The sequence below is a fragment of the Manis javanica genome, chromosome 1, assembly GCF_040802235.1.
Source record: "Manis javanica isolate MJ-LG chromosome 1, MJ_LKY, whole genome shotgun sequence".
Lineage (NCBI taxonomy): Eukaryota > Metazoa > Chordata > Mammalia > Pholidota > Manidae > Manis > Manis javanica.
Genome location: NC_133156.1, coordinates 207,394,574 through 207,413,668, shown reverse-complemented (window position 1 = coordinate 207,413,668; position 19,095 = coordinate 207,394,574). Strand labels below are relative to the sequence as shown.

At 37.2% G+C, this 19,095-nt stretch overlaps 1 protein-coding gene across 1 annotated transcript in view; it reads right to left on the bottom strand.

The window, feature by feature from the left end:
• Positions 1–19,095, bottom strand: part of LRPPRC (leucine rich pentatricopeptide repeat containing) — a 114,000-nt gene that overhangs the window by 77,410 nt on the left and 17,495 nt on the right. Inside the window, exons 4-11 of the mRNA XM_073213764.1 lie at positions 17,068–17,189; positions 16,900–16,958; positions 15,786–15,872; positions 15,050–15,176; positions 5,960–6,104; positions 5,520–5,665; positions 5,158–5,263; positions 4,969–5,076 (exon numbers count right to left, since the gene is read on the bottom strand). Of these exons, the coding sequence (XP_073069865.1) occupies positions 4,969–5,076; positions 5,158–5,263; positions 5,520–5,665; positions 5,960–6,104; positions 15,050–15,176; positions 15,786–15,872; positions 16,900–16,958; positions 17,068–17,189 (900 nt within the window). The remainder of the gene's footprint in view (positions 1–4,968; positions 5,077–5,157; positions 5,264–5,519; positions 5,666–5,959; positions 6,105–15,049; positions 15,177–15,785; positions 15,873–16,899; positions 16,959–17,067; positions 17,190–19,095) is intronic.

The window sequence follows — 19,095 nt, the reverse complement described above, 5'->3', positions numbered from 1 at the left end:
CTCACAAATAAAAATATCTTTTATTACTGTCTTAAAAGGACATATCATGTTTTCCAAAGCTAGTTAGATTCAAATAGTACAAACTGATTTCTTTATATCAAACCAATTAATTCTAGAAAATTGTCAAACTACTCAGGTGTTACCTAATTTGATAGAGGCCAGTTTGATAAAAGAAAGGGCTCCTTTTTAAAAATTACTTCTTAGCTTCGTGACTTTCACATTATTAATACTTCCCCCAGAGTCCTGTCCCTGTTTTTGCCCTATAACATCTACAGAAAAATTATTTTTATACATTTGTTACGTAATGTGCTTTAAATACAAATACTTGATTATAAATTCCCATTGAGTACTGAAATGCACAGGTTAAGTGTGATACACTAAGAATATCTGCTCATTTATTTCTTTTAGATAAAAGTCATACTATGGGACAAAAATTTTTAAGCAGTTTATTATATTTTGAATGTTTAAAGGCATTTTTCAAGATGTAGAAATAACAGAAAGAAAAAATACCTCAAAAAAAGACAAAGCATATGTTTAGTTATAAATTTAGGAGAACATACATGTAGAGTTGGTCCATACAGTACACAAGCATTAACAATACTTAAATGCAAAATTTGTAAGTATTCCTGGGAATTAGTGCTTTATAACCACTATTTAAAAAATGGCAAATCGTACTGTGTTTTTCATATGCAGAGATTACTGAACACGTGATAGGAGGGCACAGCTAGCTGCTTTTCAATTACTAGTAACAGACCTGTGCTAATCTAATATCCTTGATGTCCTTTCTGACCATTCAGGATTGCTTTCATGACCATGGTTTAAAGTAAATAGCTAAGTGTTTGGAAAAACACAACAGTGAAAACAAGAACAGGCTTTGGGGTTTAAAGAGACCTACCTTTCAACCCTTGGTTCTGGCACCTAATTGCAGTATACATTTGAGCAAGTAAGTACCTTTCCGAGTTATAATTTCTTAGTTTATACACTCAAAATAGCAGTATGACAGAACTGTGTCTCCTAGACACTTTAACGCCTGGCTTAATCCTTCTAACTACCATCTACAGATTAAGCAAGTCAATATGTGTCAAGGCACTCAATGAACAGAACAATTTTTTGAGCTACCTATAAGAGCCCATAAACACTGAATAAACAGACACAAAATACCAAGAATTGTAAATATTGCCCACAGATATAAAAGGAATTCTTGTGGTCTAGGACTAGAGGAAGACTGAGTACAATAGGAAAAAGAGAACAATACTGAATAGAAAATATCCCAGTGTTACAACTTGGTTTAGATCAGTTTATCAAGCTGTACATTAAGAAGGCTTTCAACTCTCTTTCAGGGGGATGAACTTTTCTATGTAAATAAAGCTGAAAATGGCTTTAGAAGTCAAATAATCTTTAATCTAACAAAACATTAAAGTAAGCGATCTCTCCAAGATCAAAGGCATGTATGTTGAATAAAAAACCAAGCCTCCTAACTGCTGGTGCTTATGTTACAAAAATGCAAAAATGTACTTTTTCCTGGAATCTGAAGGACTCAGGATTATCCTTGTTCTGCCACCAAAAAGTGACTTTAAGTGATTTATTGAGCTCCCTAATACCTCTCCAAAGGATCATTAAAATTAGAAGTAATAATATGTGTGAAACCCTAAAAATACTAAGTAAATGTTAATAGTAACAATGAATTAAGTTTTTTGGCTGTCCTGAAATACTCTTAATAATTTTAAATTTTCTTTATATGATACACAGAATAAATGTAGCATAATAAGGTAGCTATATACTTGATTTTCTAATGTTTGAAAACAAGTTAATCGATTGATTGCAGACAGAAGAATCTTATTCCTACAAACAGTTCACACCATCATTTATGTCTCAAATACATTTTATTCCATTAATTCTTCATTTTTCCAATAATGCTTATCTGGGGGAGAAGTACATTCTGCTCATTTAGATGACCTGTGCTGCTAGCACTTTTAACTTACATACCTTTCTAACTGAAACTACGCTAGGTTTAAGAAAACCTGGGTTCACACTTCTCAGATGAGCTCAGTCACTCCCTTAGGCAATCTGAAGGAATGCATAAAGACATTCATTTGAATAATTATAGTCAAATGAGAAGATAGAAATGCTTATCAATAAGGAGAGAAAAGGTGATTGATCTGACATACCTACATATCTCCTCCTAAATACAATTTGTATTTCTTTTTAAATAAAAAAAGATTAAGATAATCATTTATTAACTAAGATAAACATGGATCCCAAACCTCTGTGAATTTGGAAAATCTAAACTAAGACTAAATAAACAATCTAATTAAAATATTGCAAATGTAGTCATAAAAAATTTATGAATCTAGAGGAAAGTCTCCATTCAGAAAGTTTAAAAGAATTAAGATAACTCAAACTTTTGGGAAAGACCTATGGTTTACCGAAACAACTTTGACCAACTGTTTATTCCACATCATTTTAGACTCTCTCTACCTGGAGCACTCACTATGTTACTTTCCTATTTTTTGGAAAGCATCCTCTATCTAACCACTTCATTCAACTGGCACCTAAGCTTTCATACTGGCCCTTCTATACTCTTATTTTCATGTTTTCTGAATATACCAAGGGATGATGAGTCATAACATTCTCAGTTATTTCCTCTCATTCAGGCCAACTTGCTAAAATTCTGAATGGGGACTCTTCCATTTGTGCCACAGAGAAAAATACCAGTAGATGAGCTATATGGAAGTCATTATAAGAATCTTCCTTAAGAGGTTGATGGTGGCTAAACAGCAGCTGTAAAAATTCTAAATTCAGTAAAATTTCCTCATTCTTTTGTTGGAAACTCTTGGATCAGTTTGACCTGACCTGTACCTACCTTTCTTTGATTTCCAGAAGGGTTTTATTTAGTCCTATAAAACACTCCCTCTACGTCCTCCATCACTGCAGCCATTATTTTTTTCATTATTTCTATCATTTTATATATGATTTTCCCCAAAGAACAAGTTCATTGCACTAATAAAAATGTTACTGTCTAACCTTATACCGAAGAAACTACAGAATACATATAGCCAGCCATTTTGTTATTACATTAAGGAAAATGGTAGAATATATTCTTCACCACATTTCAGGACCTCCTGAAAAGGTGAAACTAGTTTTTGAAGACAGTAAAACAACTGCTGAGATCTTGCACTCTCAAGTTACCTTTCTCAGCTTTTGTACTTTTCAAGATAAAACATTCATTGATTAAAAAACTTGGTACCACTTTTTAAAATGCCCTTAATGCAGAAAGCAGTTCCTAATTATTAACTAATAGATAAGAATCTTTATAAAATACAGCTTAATACTTACGAATGTCTAATATGGAGGTGCTATAGTGTTGAAAAGAGCATTTAAAATAGGAGGACAGAAATCCTTAGTTCTAATCCCAGCACTCCTGTCAGCTAGATGTGGAACCTTAAGGTCATTTGCTGAATCTTTCTGGGGCTCTCAGTTGCTTCATTAACATAATTTGAGCTTTCAGTATTTCAACACCTTTTAAATCTAAATTCTAAGATTCTAAGAAAAGATCTATTCAACATAGAGCTCACTTTGCTACTAGTTTGATCTACAACTACAGAAGGATTACCTGAATTATTTTATGTTTAGTAAGTAGTAAGAAACGTGATAACCTATTCAAGTCTGGATACAGTAAAAGTTGAGGAAAACCAATTTATCTGAACAAACAAGCATTTCAACAGGTGTACCAAAAGTATTTTCATATCTGTGTAAAGATGGACAATACTAATATGCCCAAAGATTTTTATGTAATGATGTAAATCTTTCTGTGGTTCAAAGATACTGGGTTATAAGTCACTTCTTGGAGCTCAGAACTGGAGGATATGCAAAGAGTTAATAAACTAGCATATTGTTTTCACAAAGATTTTGCTAAAAAGGATTTTGAGACTTTTATAGCCAGAAACAATTAGGGAATACTTGTTTCACTATTTCCTTTAAACCAGAAGACTGCTATATATTTAAAATAAAATTGCAATATGAAAGTCTGCTAAAAGCACTTTTTTTGTTGTTTGTGCATTTTGTTTGTCACCCAGTGTCATACTAACAACTCTGCATTTCATTCTAAAGCACATTATACTGTGAGATAAAATGAAAAAGACCATTTTTTTGTTTCCCCAAGGGGGAAGTACTTCTGTTAAAAGCATCTTTTCATGAGACTGCTCCTTCTGAATTACCAATAATGCAAACCAAAGAATTAGATACTGTACTCTAAAATTTAATATTTGTTCAATTCTTATTCATATCCTATAGGCATCCCATGTGTACAAGGGAAAAGTATGCTAAATGCTTAAACATACTTAAGAACCTTAAAGATTGAACATTTCTGTCCTTCAATCAGCAGGCTGTCAGGTCATGAGCACTCTCGCAATAAAAGTTTTCCTGCCTTTCCTATTATCGTAACTCAGCTCAGTTTAGAAGAAACAGGCTGGTTCACAAAGAAAGTGGCCTCATTATGTTCTAACTTTATCTTGAGTTAGGCTAGACAAACTAATCTCAAGCCCCCTATATATAAAGTCAAGAACTAAAGAGTGTTTTGAAAAACTTAAAATAACAAACTGTTGAAAACAACACTCACAAGTTTGAATATCCAAATCAGAGATGAATTCAGAAATCAAGATGAAATGCATTACGTTTGTTTCTTAAAATGCTTACCAAATACATTACTATGATTTAAGTCAATTCTATTTTCTCAAAAGAACTGGTACTCAGAAATAAGTATGCTTTCCCAAAGAATTCAATTAGATAGGTATAGAAACTGTTACAGGAGACCTCTGAACCATTTCAAAAGTGTATAAAAGCAAAACCTAACCTTGAATCTATTGATACGCCAAGAACCCTGACATTGGACTCCAGCCTCTAGAACTGTGAGAAATAAATTTCTGTTCCTTAAGGAAAAAGAAACAAACAAACAAACAAAAACCTAACCTTGAACATTTTTCTCCTTCTGATGTCCAACCAGCAATGGCCAGAAATAATGAATTCTGACAGGCAAACCTTCTTCCTTCAGAGCTTTGATCAGAGCTTTTGCCAAATCTGAAAGAGATACCATAAAATATTATAAAGCTACCTCAGCAAAATGTACTTACATTGGTTTTAATTAGGAGAATACAATACCAGCTTTTCTGCTTAGTAAGGCACAGTGGAGTATGAACTGCAGAGGCGATCTGTGCATGTGGGCTTCCTTTAACTTCTTACAGTAGTCTTTCAGTTTTTCTACAGGCTAGAAAAAAAGGCACCACATGAGTTGGACCAGCAAATATCCTTCCTACCATTTGACCTTCTGCAAATATTCCAACACTCTGGGGATGAAAAAATTGAACTTCTCACCCTCTTTCTACCCAATAATCTTACAAGACAAAAAACAAAGTCATAATGTTTATAACTGGTCTAATGTTGTAACATATTCTTGTATTTTAAAGAATCTTATTTCACTGCCTGTTATACTGTCTACAAAGTAAAAATGGACAGAATACTACCGTATTCATAGTCACACAGTGTCGTAAGAAGAAACTGCCAAAGTCTCCCAGACCATCTTCCCTTGATAAAGGACATGCTAATAAAATTTGCAATGCTGTATCTTCCAATTCTCCTGTGATTAAGTGCAAAATGAGGTTCATTGCATCTGGAAAGAAAGCAAAGACATTTTTCTTACTGAACTAAATGGTATTTTTACACTGCAACCATTATGAGAGAAACTGATGAACTGCAAACAGCAAAAGGATGTATCTAAGTCATAATGAAGTGAATACTTCCAAACCAAAATATTCCCATATATTCATTTCCTCAAGTTTTTCTAGCTTATTAAGCTGACTCTCAGAGTCCTATGTTCATCTACCACAATCCCCTACTGTTACAGAAGGCCCTTCCCATCATGTAAGAAGAGAAATAATTCATGAAGGTAAGTTTTAAAAATTACCTGGAATATATCTTTTTTCAAATGTAACTTTTCCCAACATTTCTGACACATACTGAGGATGTCCAGCTTTCGCGAAGCTAAAGATAATTTGCAATAAATCACGATCCATAAGGTAAAGATCAGACTTCTCCATGTTCTGCAGAGTCTACAGACAGTTCCAAAAATTAGAACAAAAAGTTAGAAATTAGTATTTTTTTGTTAAAGTCAAATAGATTAAAATACCAGGAATAGAAAAATTAGGAACATCTACCATCTCATTGTTTAGGAATTCTTTTATAAAACAGAAAATATTCTATTTCAAAAGTAACCAATAGAGAGGCGGAGCCAGGATGGCGGCGTGAGTAGAGCAGTGGAAATCTCCTCCCAAAAACACATAGAGCTACGAAAATAAAACAAAGAAAAATCTTCCGAAAATAGAGACCACAGGACACAGGACAACATCCAGACCACATCCATACCTGCAAGAACCCAGCGCCTTGCGAAGGGGGTAAGATACAAGCCCCAACCCAGCGGGACCCGAGCGCCCCTCCCCCTGGCTCCCGGCGGTGGAAAGAAACCGAAGCGGTTTTTTTTTTTTTGGCGAGTGCTTTTTGGAAGCCTTAAAGGGACAGGGCCCCTGTTGCTAGGGAGGCAGGGCGGCAGGACCGGTGAGCGGGTGCCTGGGACCGGCGCCTGAGGACAAAGAATATCCGGCATTTTTCCCTGCGGGACCGGTGGGCGGATGCCTGAGACTGGCGCCTGAGGACGGAGGAAATCGCGCGTTTTTCCCCTTTTTTTTTCTCTTTTTGGCGAGAGCTTTGTGGAAGCCTTAAAGGGACAGGGACCCCGATGCTAGGGAGGCAGGGCGACGGGACTGGTGAGCGGGTGCCTGGGACTGGCGCCTGAGGACAAAGAATATCCCACGTTTTTCCCTGTGGGACCGGTGGGCAGGTGCCGGAGACTGGCACCTGAGGACGGAGGAAATCGCGCGTTTTTCCCCTTTTTTTTCCTCTTTTTGGCGAGTACTTTTTGGAAGCCTTAAAGGGACAGGAATCCCGGTGCTAGGGAGGGAGGGCGGCGGGACTGGTGAGCGGGTGCCTGGGACCGGCACCTGAGGACGGAGAAAATCGCATGTTTTTCCCCTTTTTTCTTTTCTCTTTTTGGCGAGCGCTTTTTGGAAGCCTTAAAGGGACAGGGACCCCGGTGATAAGGAGGCAGGGCGGCGGGACTGGTGAGCGGGTGCCTGGGACTGGCGCCTGAGGACAAAGAATATCGCACGTTTTTCCCTGCGGGACAGGTGGGCGGGTGCTTTTTGGAAACCTTGAAGGGATAGGGACCCTGGTGCAAGGGAGGCAGGGCAGCAGGATCAGTGAGCAGCTGTCTGGGACCGGCGCCTTAGGACAAAAAAAAAAATCGCGTGTTTTTTCCTTTTTTTTTTTTTTTTCTGTTCCCTCTCTCATTGTTGCTGTTGTTGTTTTGGTTTGGAGAGTGCTTTTTGGAAGTCTTAAAGGGGCAGGACACGTCACTTAGACCAGAGGCAGGGAATCTGGGGATCTCTGGGCACTCTAACCCCCTGGGCAGCAGGGAGCACAGAGGCCCCTTACATAGATAAATAGCCTCCCGGCCGCTCCCCCTCCAACGGGGCTCCACCATTTTGGAGGAGCAGCACCAGCCAGGCCACGCCCACAGCAACAGCGGAGATAAACCCCAAAGCAACTAGGCAGGAAGCAGAAGCCCTGTCTGTACACAGCTGCCCAGCACAAGCCACTAGAGGTTGCTAATTCTCCCAGGAGAGGAAGGACACAAACCAACAAGAAGGGAAGCTCTTCCAGCGGTCACTTGTACCAGATCTGCAAACTATCTCTATCACCATGAAAAGGCAAAACTACAGGCAGACAAAGAACACAGAGACAACACCTGAGAAGGAGACAGACCTAACCAGTCCTCCTGAAACAGAATTCAAAATAAAAATCATGAACATGCTGACAGAGATGCAGAGAAAAATGCAAGAGCAATGGGATGAAGTCCGGAGGGAGCTCACAGATCTCAGGAAGATCACAGAACTGAAACAAACCCTGGAAGGATTTATAAGCAGAATGGATAAGATGCAAGAGACCATTGAAGGAATAGAAGCCAGAGAACAGGAACGTATAGAAGCTGACACAGAGAGAGATAAAAGGATCTCCAGGAATGAAACAACACTAAGAGAACTATGTGACCAAGCCAAAAGGAATGATATTCGTATTATAGGCATACCAGAAGAAGAAGAAAGAGGAAAAGGGATAGAAAGTCTCTTTGAAGAAATAATTGCTGAAAACTTCCCCAAACTGGGGGAGGAAATAATCGAACAGACCATGGAATTCCACAGAACCCCCAACAGAAAGGATCCAAGGAGGACAACATCAAGACACATAGTAATTAAAATGGCAAGGATCAAGGACAAGGAAAGAGTTTTAAAGGCAGCTAGAGAGAAAAAGGTCACCTATAAAGGAAAACCCATCAGGCTAACATCAGACTTCTCGACAGAAACCCTACAGGCCAGAAGAGAATGGCATGATAAACTTAATGCAATGAAACAGAAGGGCCTTGAACCAAGGATACTGTATCCAGCACGACTATCATTTAAATATGATGGCGGGACTAAACAATTCCCAGACAAGCAAAAGCTGAGGGAATTTGCTTCCCACAAACCACCTCTACAGGGCATCCTACAGGGACTGCTGTAGATGGGAGCACCCCTAAAAAGAGCACAGAACAAAACACACAACATATGAAGAATGGAGGAGGAGGAATAAGAAGGGAGAGAAGAAAAGAATCTCCAGACAGTGTATATAACAGCTCAATAAGCGAGCTAAGTTAGGCAGTAAGATACTAAAGAAGCTAACCTTGAACCTTTGGTAACCATGAATCTAAAGCCTGCAATGGCAGTAAGTACATATCTCTCAATAGTCACCCTAAATGTAAATGAACTTAATGCACCAATCAAAAGACATAGAGTAATAGAATAGATAAAAAAGCAAGACGCATCTATATGCTGCTTACAAGAAACTCACTTTAAACCCAAAGATAAGCATAGACTAAAAGTCAAGGGATGGAAAAACATATTTCAGGCAAACAACAGTGAGAAGAAAGCAGGGGTTGCAGTACTAATATCAGACAAAATACACTTCAAAACAAAGTAACAAGAGATAAAGAAGGATACTACATAATGATAAAGGGCTCAGTCCAACAAGAGGATATAACAATTCTAAATATATATGCACCCAATACAGGAGCACCAGCATATGTGAAGCAAATACTAACAGAACTAAAGAGGGAAATAGACTGCAATGCATTCATTGTAGGAGACTTCAACACACCACTCACCCCAAAGGATAGATCCACCGGGCAGAAAATCAGTAAGGACACACAGGCACTGAACAACACACTAGAGCAGATGGACCTAATAGACATCTATAGAACTCTACATACAAAAGCAACAGGATATACATTCTTCTCAAGTGCACATGGAACATTCTACAGAATAGACCACATACTAGCTCACAAAAAGAGCCTCAGTAAATTCCAAAATATTGAAATTCTACCAACCAATTTTTCAGACCACAAAGGTATAAAAGTAGAAATAAATTCTAAAAAGAAAACAAAAAGGCTCACAAACACATGGAGGCTTAACAACATGCTACTAAATAATCAATGGATCAATGAACAAATCAAAAAAGAGATCAAGGAATATATAGAAACAAATGACGACGACAACACTAAGCCCCAACTTCTGGGGGACATAGCGAAAGCAGTCTTAAGAGGAAAGTATATAGCAATCCAGGCACACTTGAAGAAGGAAGAACAATCCCAAATGAATAGTCTAACATCACAATTATCAAAACTGGAAAAAGAAGAACAAATGAAGCCTAAAGTAAACAGAAGGAGGGATATAATAAAGATCAGAGAAGAAATAAACAAAATTGAGAAGAATAAAACAATAGCAAAAATCAACGAAACCAAGAGCTGGTTCTTCGAGAAAATAAACAAAATAGATAAGCCTCTAGCCCAACTTATTAAGAGAAAAAGAGAATCAACACAAATCAACATAATCAGAAATGAGAATGGAAAAATCACGACAGACTCCACAAAAATACAAAGAATTATTAAAGACTACTATGAAAACCTATATTCCAACAAGCTGGAAAACCTAGAAGAAATGGACAACTTCCTAGAAAAATACAACCTTCCAAGACTGACCAAGGAAGAAACACAAAAGTTAAACAAACCAATTACGAGCAAAGAAATTGAAACAGTAATCAAAAAACTACCCAAGAACAAAACCCCGGGGCCGGACGGATTTACCTCGGAATTTTATCAGACACACAGAGAAGACATAATACCCATTCTCCTTAAAGTGTTCCAAAAATAGAAGAAGAGGGAATACTCCCAAACTCATACTATGAAGCCAACATCACCCTAATACCAAAACCAGGCAAAGACCCCACCAAAAAAGAAAATTACAGACCAATATCCCTGATGAATGTAGATGCAAAAATACTCAATAAAATATTAGCAAACAGAATTCAACAGTGTATCAAAAGGATCATACACCATGACCAAGTGGGGTTCATCCCAGGGATGCAAGGATGGTACAACATTCGAAAATCCATCAACATCATCCACCACATCAACAAAAAGAAAGACAAAAACCACATGATCATCTCCATAGATGCTGAAAAAGCATTTGACAAAATTCAACATCTATTCATGATAAAAACTCTCAGCAAAATGGGAATAGAGGGCAAGTACCTCAACATAATAAAGGCCATATATGATAAACCCACAGCCAGCATTATACTGAACAGCGAGAAGCTGAAAGCATTTCCTCTGAGATCAGGAACCAGATAGGGATGCCCACTCTCCCCACTGTTATTTAACATAGTATTGGAGGTCCTAGCCACGACAATCAGACAAAACAAAGAAATACAAGGAATCCAGATTGGTAAAGAAGAAGTTAAACTGTCACTATTTGCAGATGATATGATACTGTACATAAAAAACCCTAAAGACTCCACTCCAAAACTACTAGAACTGATATCGGAATACAGCAAAGTTGCAGGATACAAAATTAACACACCGAAATCTGTAGCTTTCCTATACACTAACAATGAATCAATAGAAAGAGAAATCAGGAAAACAATTCCATTCACCATTGCATCAAAAAGAATAAAATACCTAGGAATAAACCTAACCAAGGAAGTGAAAGACTTATACTCTGAAAACTACAAGTCACTCTTAAGAGAAATTAAAGGGGACACTAACAGATGGAAACTCATCCCATGCTCGTGGCTAGGAAGAATTAATATCGTCAAAATGGCCATCCTGCCCAAAGCAATATACAGATTTGATGCAATCCCTCTCAAATTACCAGCAACATTCTTCAATGAATTGGAACAAATAATTCAAAAATTCATATGGAAACACCAAAGACCCCGAATAGCCAAAGCAATCCTGAAAAAGAAGAATAAAGTAGGGGGGATCTCACTCCCCAACTTCAAGCTCTACTACAAAGCCATAGTAATCAAGACAATTTGGTACTGGCACAAGAACAGAGCCACAGACCAGTGGAACAGATTAGAGACTCCAGACATTAACCCAAACATATACGGTCAATTAATATTTGATAAAGGACCCATGGACATACAATGGCAAAATGACAGCCTCTTCAACAGATGGTGCGGGCAAAACTGGACAGCTACATGTAGGAGAATGAAACTGGACCATTGTCTAACCCCATATACAAAGGTAAACTCAAAATGGATCAAAGACCTGAATGTAAGTCATGAAACCATTAAACTCTTGGAAAAAAGCATAGGCAAAAACCTCTTAGACATAAACATGAGTGACCTCTTCTTGAACATATCTCCCGGGCAAGGAAAACAACAGCAAAAATGAGCAAGTGGGACTACATTAAGCTGAAAAGCTTCTGTACAGCGAAAGACACCATCAATAGAACAAAAAGGAACCCTACAGTATGGGAGAATATATTTGAAAATGACAGATCCGATAAAGGCTTGACGTCCAGAATATATAAAGAGCTCACATGCCTCAACAAACAAAAAACAAATAACCCAATTAAAAAATGGGCAGAGGAACTGAACAGACAGTTCTCTAAAAAAGAAATACAGATGGCCAACAGACACATGAAAAGATGCTCCACATCGCTAATTATCAGAGAAATGCAAATTAAAACTACAATGAGGTATCACCTCACACCAGCAAGGATAGCTGCCATCCAAAAGACAAACAACAACAAATGTTGGCGAGGCTGTGGAGAAAGGGGAACCCTCCTACACTGCTGGTGGGAATGTAAATTAGTTCAACCATTGTGGAAAGCAGTATGGAGGTTCATCAAAATGCTCAAAACAGACCTACCATTTGACCCAGGAATTCCACTCCTAGGAATTTACCCTAAGAACGCAGCAATCAAGTTTGAGAAAGACAGATGCACCCCTATGTTTATCGCAGCACTATTTACAATAGCCAAGAATTGGAAGCAACCTAAATGTCCATCGGTAGATGAATGGATAAAGAAGATGTGGTACATATACACAATGGAATACTACTCAGCCATAAGAAGTGGAAAAATCCAACCATTTGCAGCAACATGGATGGAGCTGGAGAGTATTATGCTCAGTGAAATAAGCCAAGCGGAGAAAGAGAAATACCAAATGATTTCACTCATCTGAGGAGTATAGGAACAAAGGAAAAACTGAAGGAACAAAACAGCAGCGGAATTACAGAACCCAAAAATGGACTAACAGGTACCAAAGGGAAAGGAACTGGGGAGGATGGGTGGGCAGGGAGGGATAAGGGGGGAGGAAGAAGGGGGATATTAAGATTAGCATGCATGGGGGGGAGGGAGAAAGGGGAGGGTGGGCTGCACAACACAGAGAGGACAAGTAGTGACTCTACAACATTTTGCTAAGCTGATGGACAGTAACCGTAATGTGGTTGTTAGGGGGGACATGATATAGGGGAGAGCATAGTAAACATAGTATTCTTCATGTAAGTGTAGATTAAAAATTAAAAAAAAAAAAAAAAAGAAAGAAAGAAAGAAAAGGGGGATTACTCCTTGATAGGATAAAACTATTGGTAAATCAAAGATCAACGCATGCTTTAAATATCCTTAATGTTGATCACTTAAAGGGTGTCAGATGATCAGCTATGGAGGTACTCTTTTCTGATAATATTCCTTTCTCTTAAAAAAAAAAAAAAAAAAGCAGTTACTGTGTGCTGACCTCCAGTGAGTTCTGCACAGTGGTATAGAGGGCATGTCAAAGTGTGGGCAAAGGGTCTGTTTGTTGCTATGCAGAAGAGCAAGGCCTAGCTTGGATACCCAGAAAATGAATTAAGATACGATATGAGGAGGAGCTTCCGGCATCAGCACTCTCTGGAGGACTTGTGCCGGGGGATGATCATCAAAAAGCCTCCACAGGGATCCGGACGATGCTGCGGTTGTGGCTGCATCCAGCCCACCGTCTCCTGGACTTGCCATAGGAATGAGGAGGGAGATGTCTAGGCTGGCATGTGCATACAGTGAGACAACGAATTTGACTGGATCTGTACTGTTGGAACTCAACCAGGAGATGGGAGGGGTGCAAGTTGTAGCACTCCAAAATCTCATGACTATAGACTATCTACGGTTAAAAGAACATATGGGATGTGAACAGATCCCAGAAATGGGCTGCTTTAATTTGTCTGACTTCTCTCAGACTGTTCAAGTACAGTTGGACAATATCCATCATATCATAGACAAATTTTCATAAATGCCTAGGGTGCCTAAATGGTTTTCTTGGCTTCACTGGAGATGGATGGTAATTATAGATTTGCTTTGTTTATGTCACCATATTCCTATTATGTTAATATGTGTGTGCAAATTAGTTAGTAGTTTAAAAGCTATACATACTTAAGGTACTCTACAAGAAGATATGTCAAAGAAATAATCAATCCTCCCATGTTTCCTTCCATATGCTACATCTATAGCTTTTCTTCTTTCTTCCTAATTACAACCCTTAAATAGAATTCATGCCTCATATCGAATTTACCGAGTATCATAATTCCTCCAGGTGGTAAAGATACCTCGAGACAAGTGCTGGGCATAGAAGCCACAGGGCATAAATCTGCAAAGAAGTAAAAAGCTAACCTTTTCAAACAGTATGGCTTCTCTCTCACTTACCAACTTTACATTTCCCTGTATGGCCCCGGAAGATGACTGGTTAGCCAGAGACGGGTAAGATTCCTCAAGGGAGGAACAACCTAAGACAGGCACAGTCGCAGGGGGGCCATCAGGTGAGAATTTGGGGATCAACAGAGGTGAGGCTCAGAACCTCACCCCCCCTGCTTTGAGAGAAATCTTCTGCATCCGTGGATGTCTTGCTGCCCTTGTCTAGCCTGGATTAATACTTAGTCCATAGGCACACACCTGATCATCTGATCATCTACATTTGCCCTCTTACAGCACTAAACTATGTTTTCTACCTTTATCTTGCATCTACCTACCACTTCAGCATTTTATTAAAAATAAAAATAATAATAATAATAGAGGGAGAAATGTGGGATCAACATATAAATCAAGTACAAAAATCAAACGAATATTCATATTTGACCTGATTGTTTATATGTCATAATGCGTGATCAAAACCAAAAGTTTCTGTGATGAATGCCCTTGTACTGTTCACCATGTAAGAATTTATTCACTATGTAAGAATTCGTTCACCATGTAAGAACTTGTTCGTTATGCTTCAGAAGACTGGAGACTGACGAGAATTAGGCTTGAGGTGGATTAATGATTGTACATTGAGCATTGACCCCCCCTATACTGAATTTTATTGTTGTTAACAACCATTTGATCAATAAATATGAGAGATGCCCTCTCAAAAAAAAAAAAAAAAAAGTAATCATTACATCAATACCAAGGTACCAAACTATAATATAATTTTCCTTCACTACTAAGAGATATTATCATTAAAAGCAGATACCAAATACACTTTTCTGCTTCATGCAAAACCTAACAGGTTTATAAAAATGATTTTTAAATTACATTTATTTACAAAACATAAGTTTTACCTGCTTAACATGGTCAATATCACCCTTCTCAGCATATGCATTCAACAAGGCTACGTATGTGTCTGAGCCAGGGTCAATTCCAGCCTCTTTCATTATTGTGAGAATATTTTCTGCATTCTCCATATCTCTGTAAGTTAATTCAAAGCAAACAGATTAGCATACTACTACCACGGTAATATATCATTCAATCTAAAATGTACTGCCCTATGCCTAATAAAATAAGAAATTCTTAAGTATCCGAACCATAACATCAGAAAAAGATAAATACATATTGAAATGGTTGTAGGTTTCTGAAATAATAAAGACTGTAAATATCCCAAATTTTTACAAGATACTCTTCCAAAAAAGAAACCAAACTGCACAATAATTACATTAAGTAAAGTACCCTCTCTCACTAAGTATGTCATGACTCAAATTTACCTTCCTATGGAAGAACAACATTTGTGAAAATTTTCCTCAAAAACTAAAATTTTATCCAGTGTACCAGCAGAACAGCTAATAAATTTTTACAAAGACAAATACTTTGGATCAGGCCCCATTTTTAAAATGGGAAATTTTCAAATAAAAGTTTTATGAAACAGATAAATTTAAGAATAAGTTATTTTAAAATTAGCATGTTCTACCCCACACTCTCAAGATTGTTGAGGGAGTAAATAAACATAGCTCAAGAATTTTCTATAATAATTTTCTATAATTTAAACCTCGCTTGAGAACAAAACCTTAGGCTGAACATTACCCAGCTCTTGCATGCCCTGTGACGAGGGCACTGAAAACTGCCTCTGTGACTGGAAGATCCTTAGTTTTCATAAATCCAAGAATCTTGCTGCAATAAAAGAGAAATGAAAATACTTCTTGGAACTATATACCAAAAACACTTTTTACAAGTACACAGAACTCTCCCTGAAATTATATCCATAGTCTTAAAAAAAAAAAAAATTTCTTCTATACTGCTAATTAACTTATAAAATACCTAAGTTTAATAAGATTCACTTAAAAATGAGTTTGTACTTTTCAATTTATGTCTTATTTCCTAAGCCTCCAGCCAAAAGTAGTAATGAATTTCATACAAGCAGAAAAATACCAACTGATTTTATATGAATCAGCAAGATAAAGGGAACATTACCAGTTTTATTAGTCAATACAGTTTAAATGGCTAACAACATTTCCTTTATGAAGTATCAATTTTTAAAAAAAGGAAAGCAGCTTAATTTTTTTAATACACCATTATTTATTTATTTTTATTGAGGCAAAACTGACATATATTATATTAGTTTTAGATGTGTAACATAATGATTCAATATTTGTATATATTGTGAAATCAGCACAACACATGTAGTTAACATCTGCCATCACATATAGTCCCAGAATTTTTTCTTAGGATGAAAAAATTTTTTTTAACAATGGGAATTATGCCATGTTGGGCATATTTTTTTCTTTATTTTTTTAACTGCACTATAGTTGATATACAATTTTTTATTGGTTTCAAGTATACAATACAGTGGCTCAACAGTTACTTGTATTACTAAATCCTCACCACAACTAGCACAGTTACTATCTGTCAACACAGAAAGATGTTACAGAATCACTGGGAAAGCCAGCTTTATACTTCACCAACTTTAAACTTCTGCTTCAGTAAATCATATTTTTAATTAAAATAGCAAATTTCACTTATCTTTCTCCTCTTACACAATTTCATATATTATTTAAGTCATATTATCAAATTTACCAGATTAAAATACTTTTGAAATAGTTTCCCTTCAGAACAAATGTCTACAAAAGAGTGAATATGTTCTAGGTTTAAAAGAATTACAAATATGTTTACTTAAACATACATTTATAGAGCTCCATACCTGGCACCTTCAATATCTCCTACATTACAATAAGCAGCAATCAGCCTCTGGTATGTCACCTGTCAATGAGATGGGCCAGTTGATATTTTTTAGTATTTTTTTCTGAGTAAAAACAAAAAAACAAAAAATTGATGTAACCAGTAAACATTTATAGTATCAAGTACTTACTCGATTTGGTTGAATGTTTGCTTTCTCCATTTTTTCCAAGAAGTCAGTTGGTGAAAATGTATGTTCATTTTGAAGATAGACTTTAAGCAAAGCATTATAGTGACTTACATCATAAACAGTACCTACAAATGAAATTTAAGTCAGATTTTTTGAAAAGCACTTAAAATCATATCCTTTATCACAACTAAAATATGCGCACTTAAATTTAACAAACATAAAGGGAAAAATGATCACTTCAGCTTTTCAACACAGACACAGACCCATCTTACAGAAAACCTGTCAGAACACAGTAAACTAAGCATATAAGGCAGTAATTACTGAATTACTGTAGTTACAAGTAACTGCCTAACCAGATATTAAGAGCTCTCTTACTTATGAACCACAGTATTCCCTTCCTGATAGAAAAATGCTGAAAATACCCCTGTATTTAAAGTAACTGAAAGATTTTTCTTATATAAAGCAGTCCTTGCCACCTTACAGACACACTGACATGGATGGATTGTGACAGCAGTTATTTTATAGAGATAGGACTATACTGGCAATTTATTTACTAACCAGGTTACCCAAAGTCTTTGTAGACTCCATTTCCACACCATTTCCAGTTGCCGAACACCATTTCTGGTCTGCTGTAGTTAATTACCTGTACTTCAATGCCCTGTGTTTTCTTTCTGTGTCTGTCTTCCCTCAAGCCTCATCACTTAAAGCTACCACTCAGCCTTACTCTACTCACCTATGACACCATGTTCATCATAACCATCTAGTGCTAACGTACTTTAACCAATTTTCATGAATGAAATGTAATATCTTTATTTAACTGCCTGTGGTCACACAGGCCTGTGGTCAACATCTAGTGTCAGTTTGAGATTCTGGGCAGCAGAGACCTGCTCTATTAACTTAATACTTGTTTTTATCTTAAAGTGCTTACTGTGTTTCAGACACAGAGAGGTTTAGCTACTCTTCACAATAGCTCTGAGGCAGGTACTATTATCATAGTCATCTTACAGATGAGAAAACTAACTCACCCACTTTCCTAAGGCCACATGGCTAGTAAGTGACATATATTTGAATGTAGGTGGTCTGCCTCTAGAGCCCTATCTCTTAACCATGCTAGTACTTAACACAGGGCCTAACAGGGAACCATGTGTAATTCAACATCTGCAATATCGTTATGCAGCAATGTTACCTTTATAGTGTCTGAAAACTAAAAAAAAATAATCAACTCAAGCTGAACTCTAATAATGGTTGGCTATAGCTGTAAGGCTGAAGGAAAATACATTCCATAAATTTGTAAAGGCATTCATGCCGGTTGTTGGAGAAGCTAAGGATACTGCTCTAAACCTAGATAATTAACATCTGCTCTGGCTTTTCATAAAGATTTTAGTCAAGAGCAATGTTCAACATAACTCTACTAGGTTTTCTTTCTTTATTTCTGCCACACTGGCATAGTTCTACGGATGAGAAAAATGTTTTGTTGAACTTTAGTAAAATTTCTATCCCCATACTTACTATTTTTTTTATTAAGGTATCATTAATACACACTCTTATGAAGGTTTCACAAGAAAAACAGTGTGGTTATTATATTACCCTTATTATCGAGTCCTTCCCCATATCCAATTGCAGTCACTGTCCATCAGTGTAGTAAGATGCCACAGAGACCCTATGTATCTTCTCTGAGCTACACTATCTTCCCTGTGACCCCACACACACCATGTGCACCAATCATGATACCCCACAATCCCCTTCTCCCCCCCTCCCTCCCCATCTACCCTCCTCCCAACCCTCCCCTTTGGTAACACCTAGTTCCTTATTGGAGTCTGTGAGTCTGCTGCTATTTTTTTCCTTCAGTTTTGCTTCACTGTTACACTCCACAAATGAGGGATATCATTTGGTATTTGTCTTTCTCTGCCTGACTTATTTCACTGAGCATAATATCCTCTAGCTCCATCCATGTTGTTGCAAATGGTAGGATTTGTTTCTTTCTTATGGCTGAATAGTATTTCACTGTGTATATGTATCACATCTTCTTTA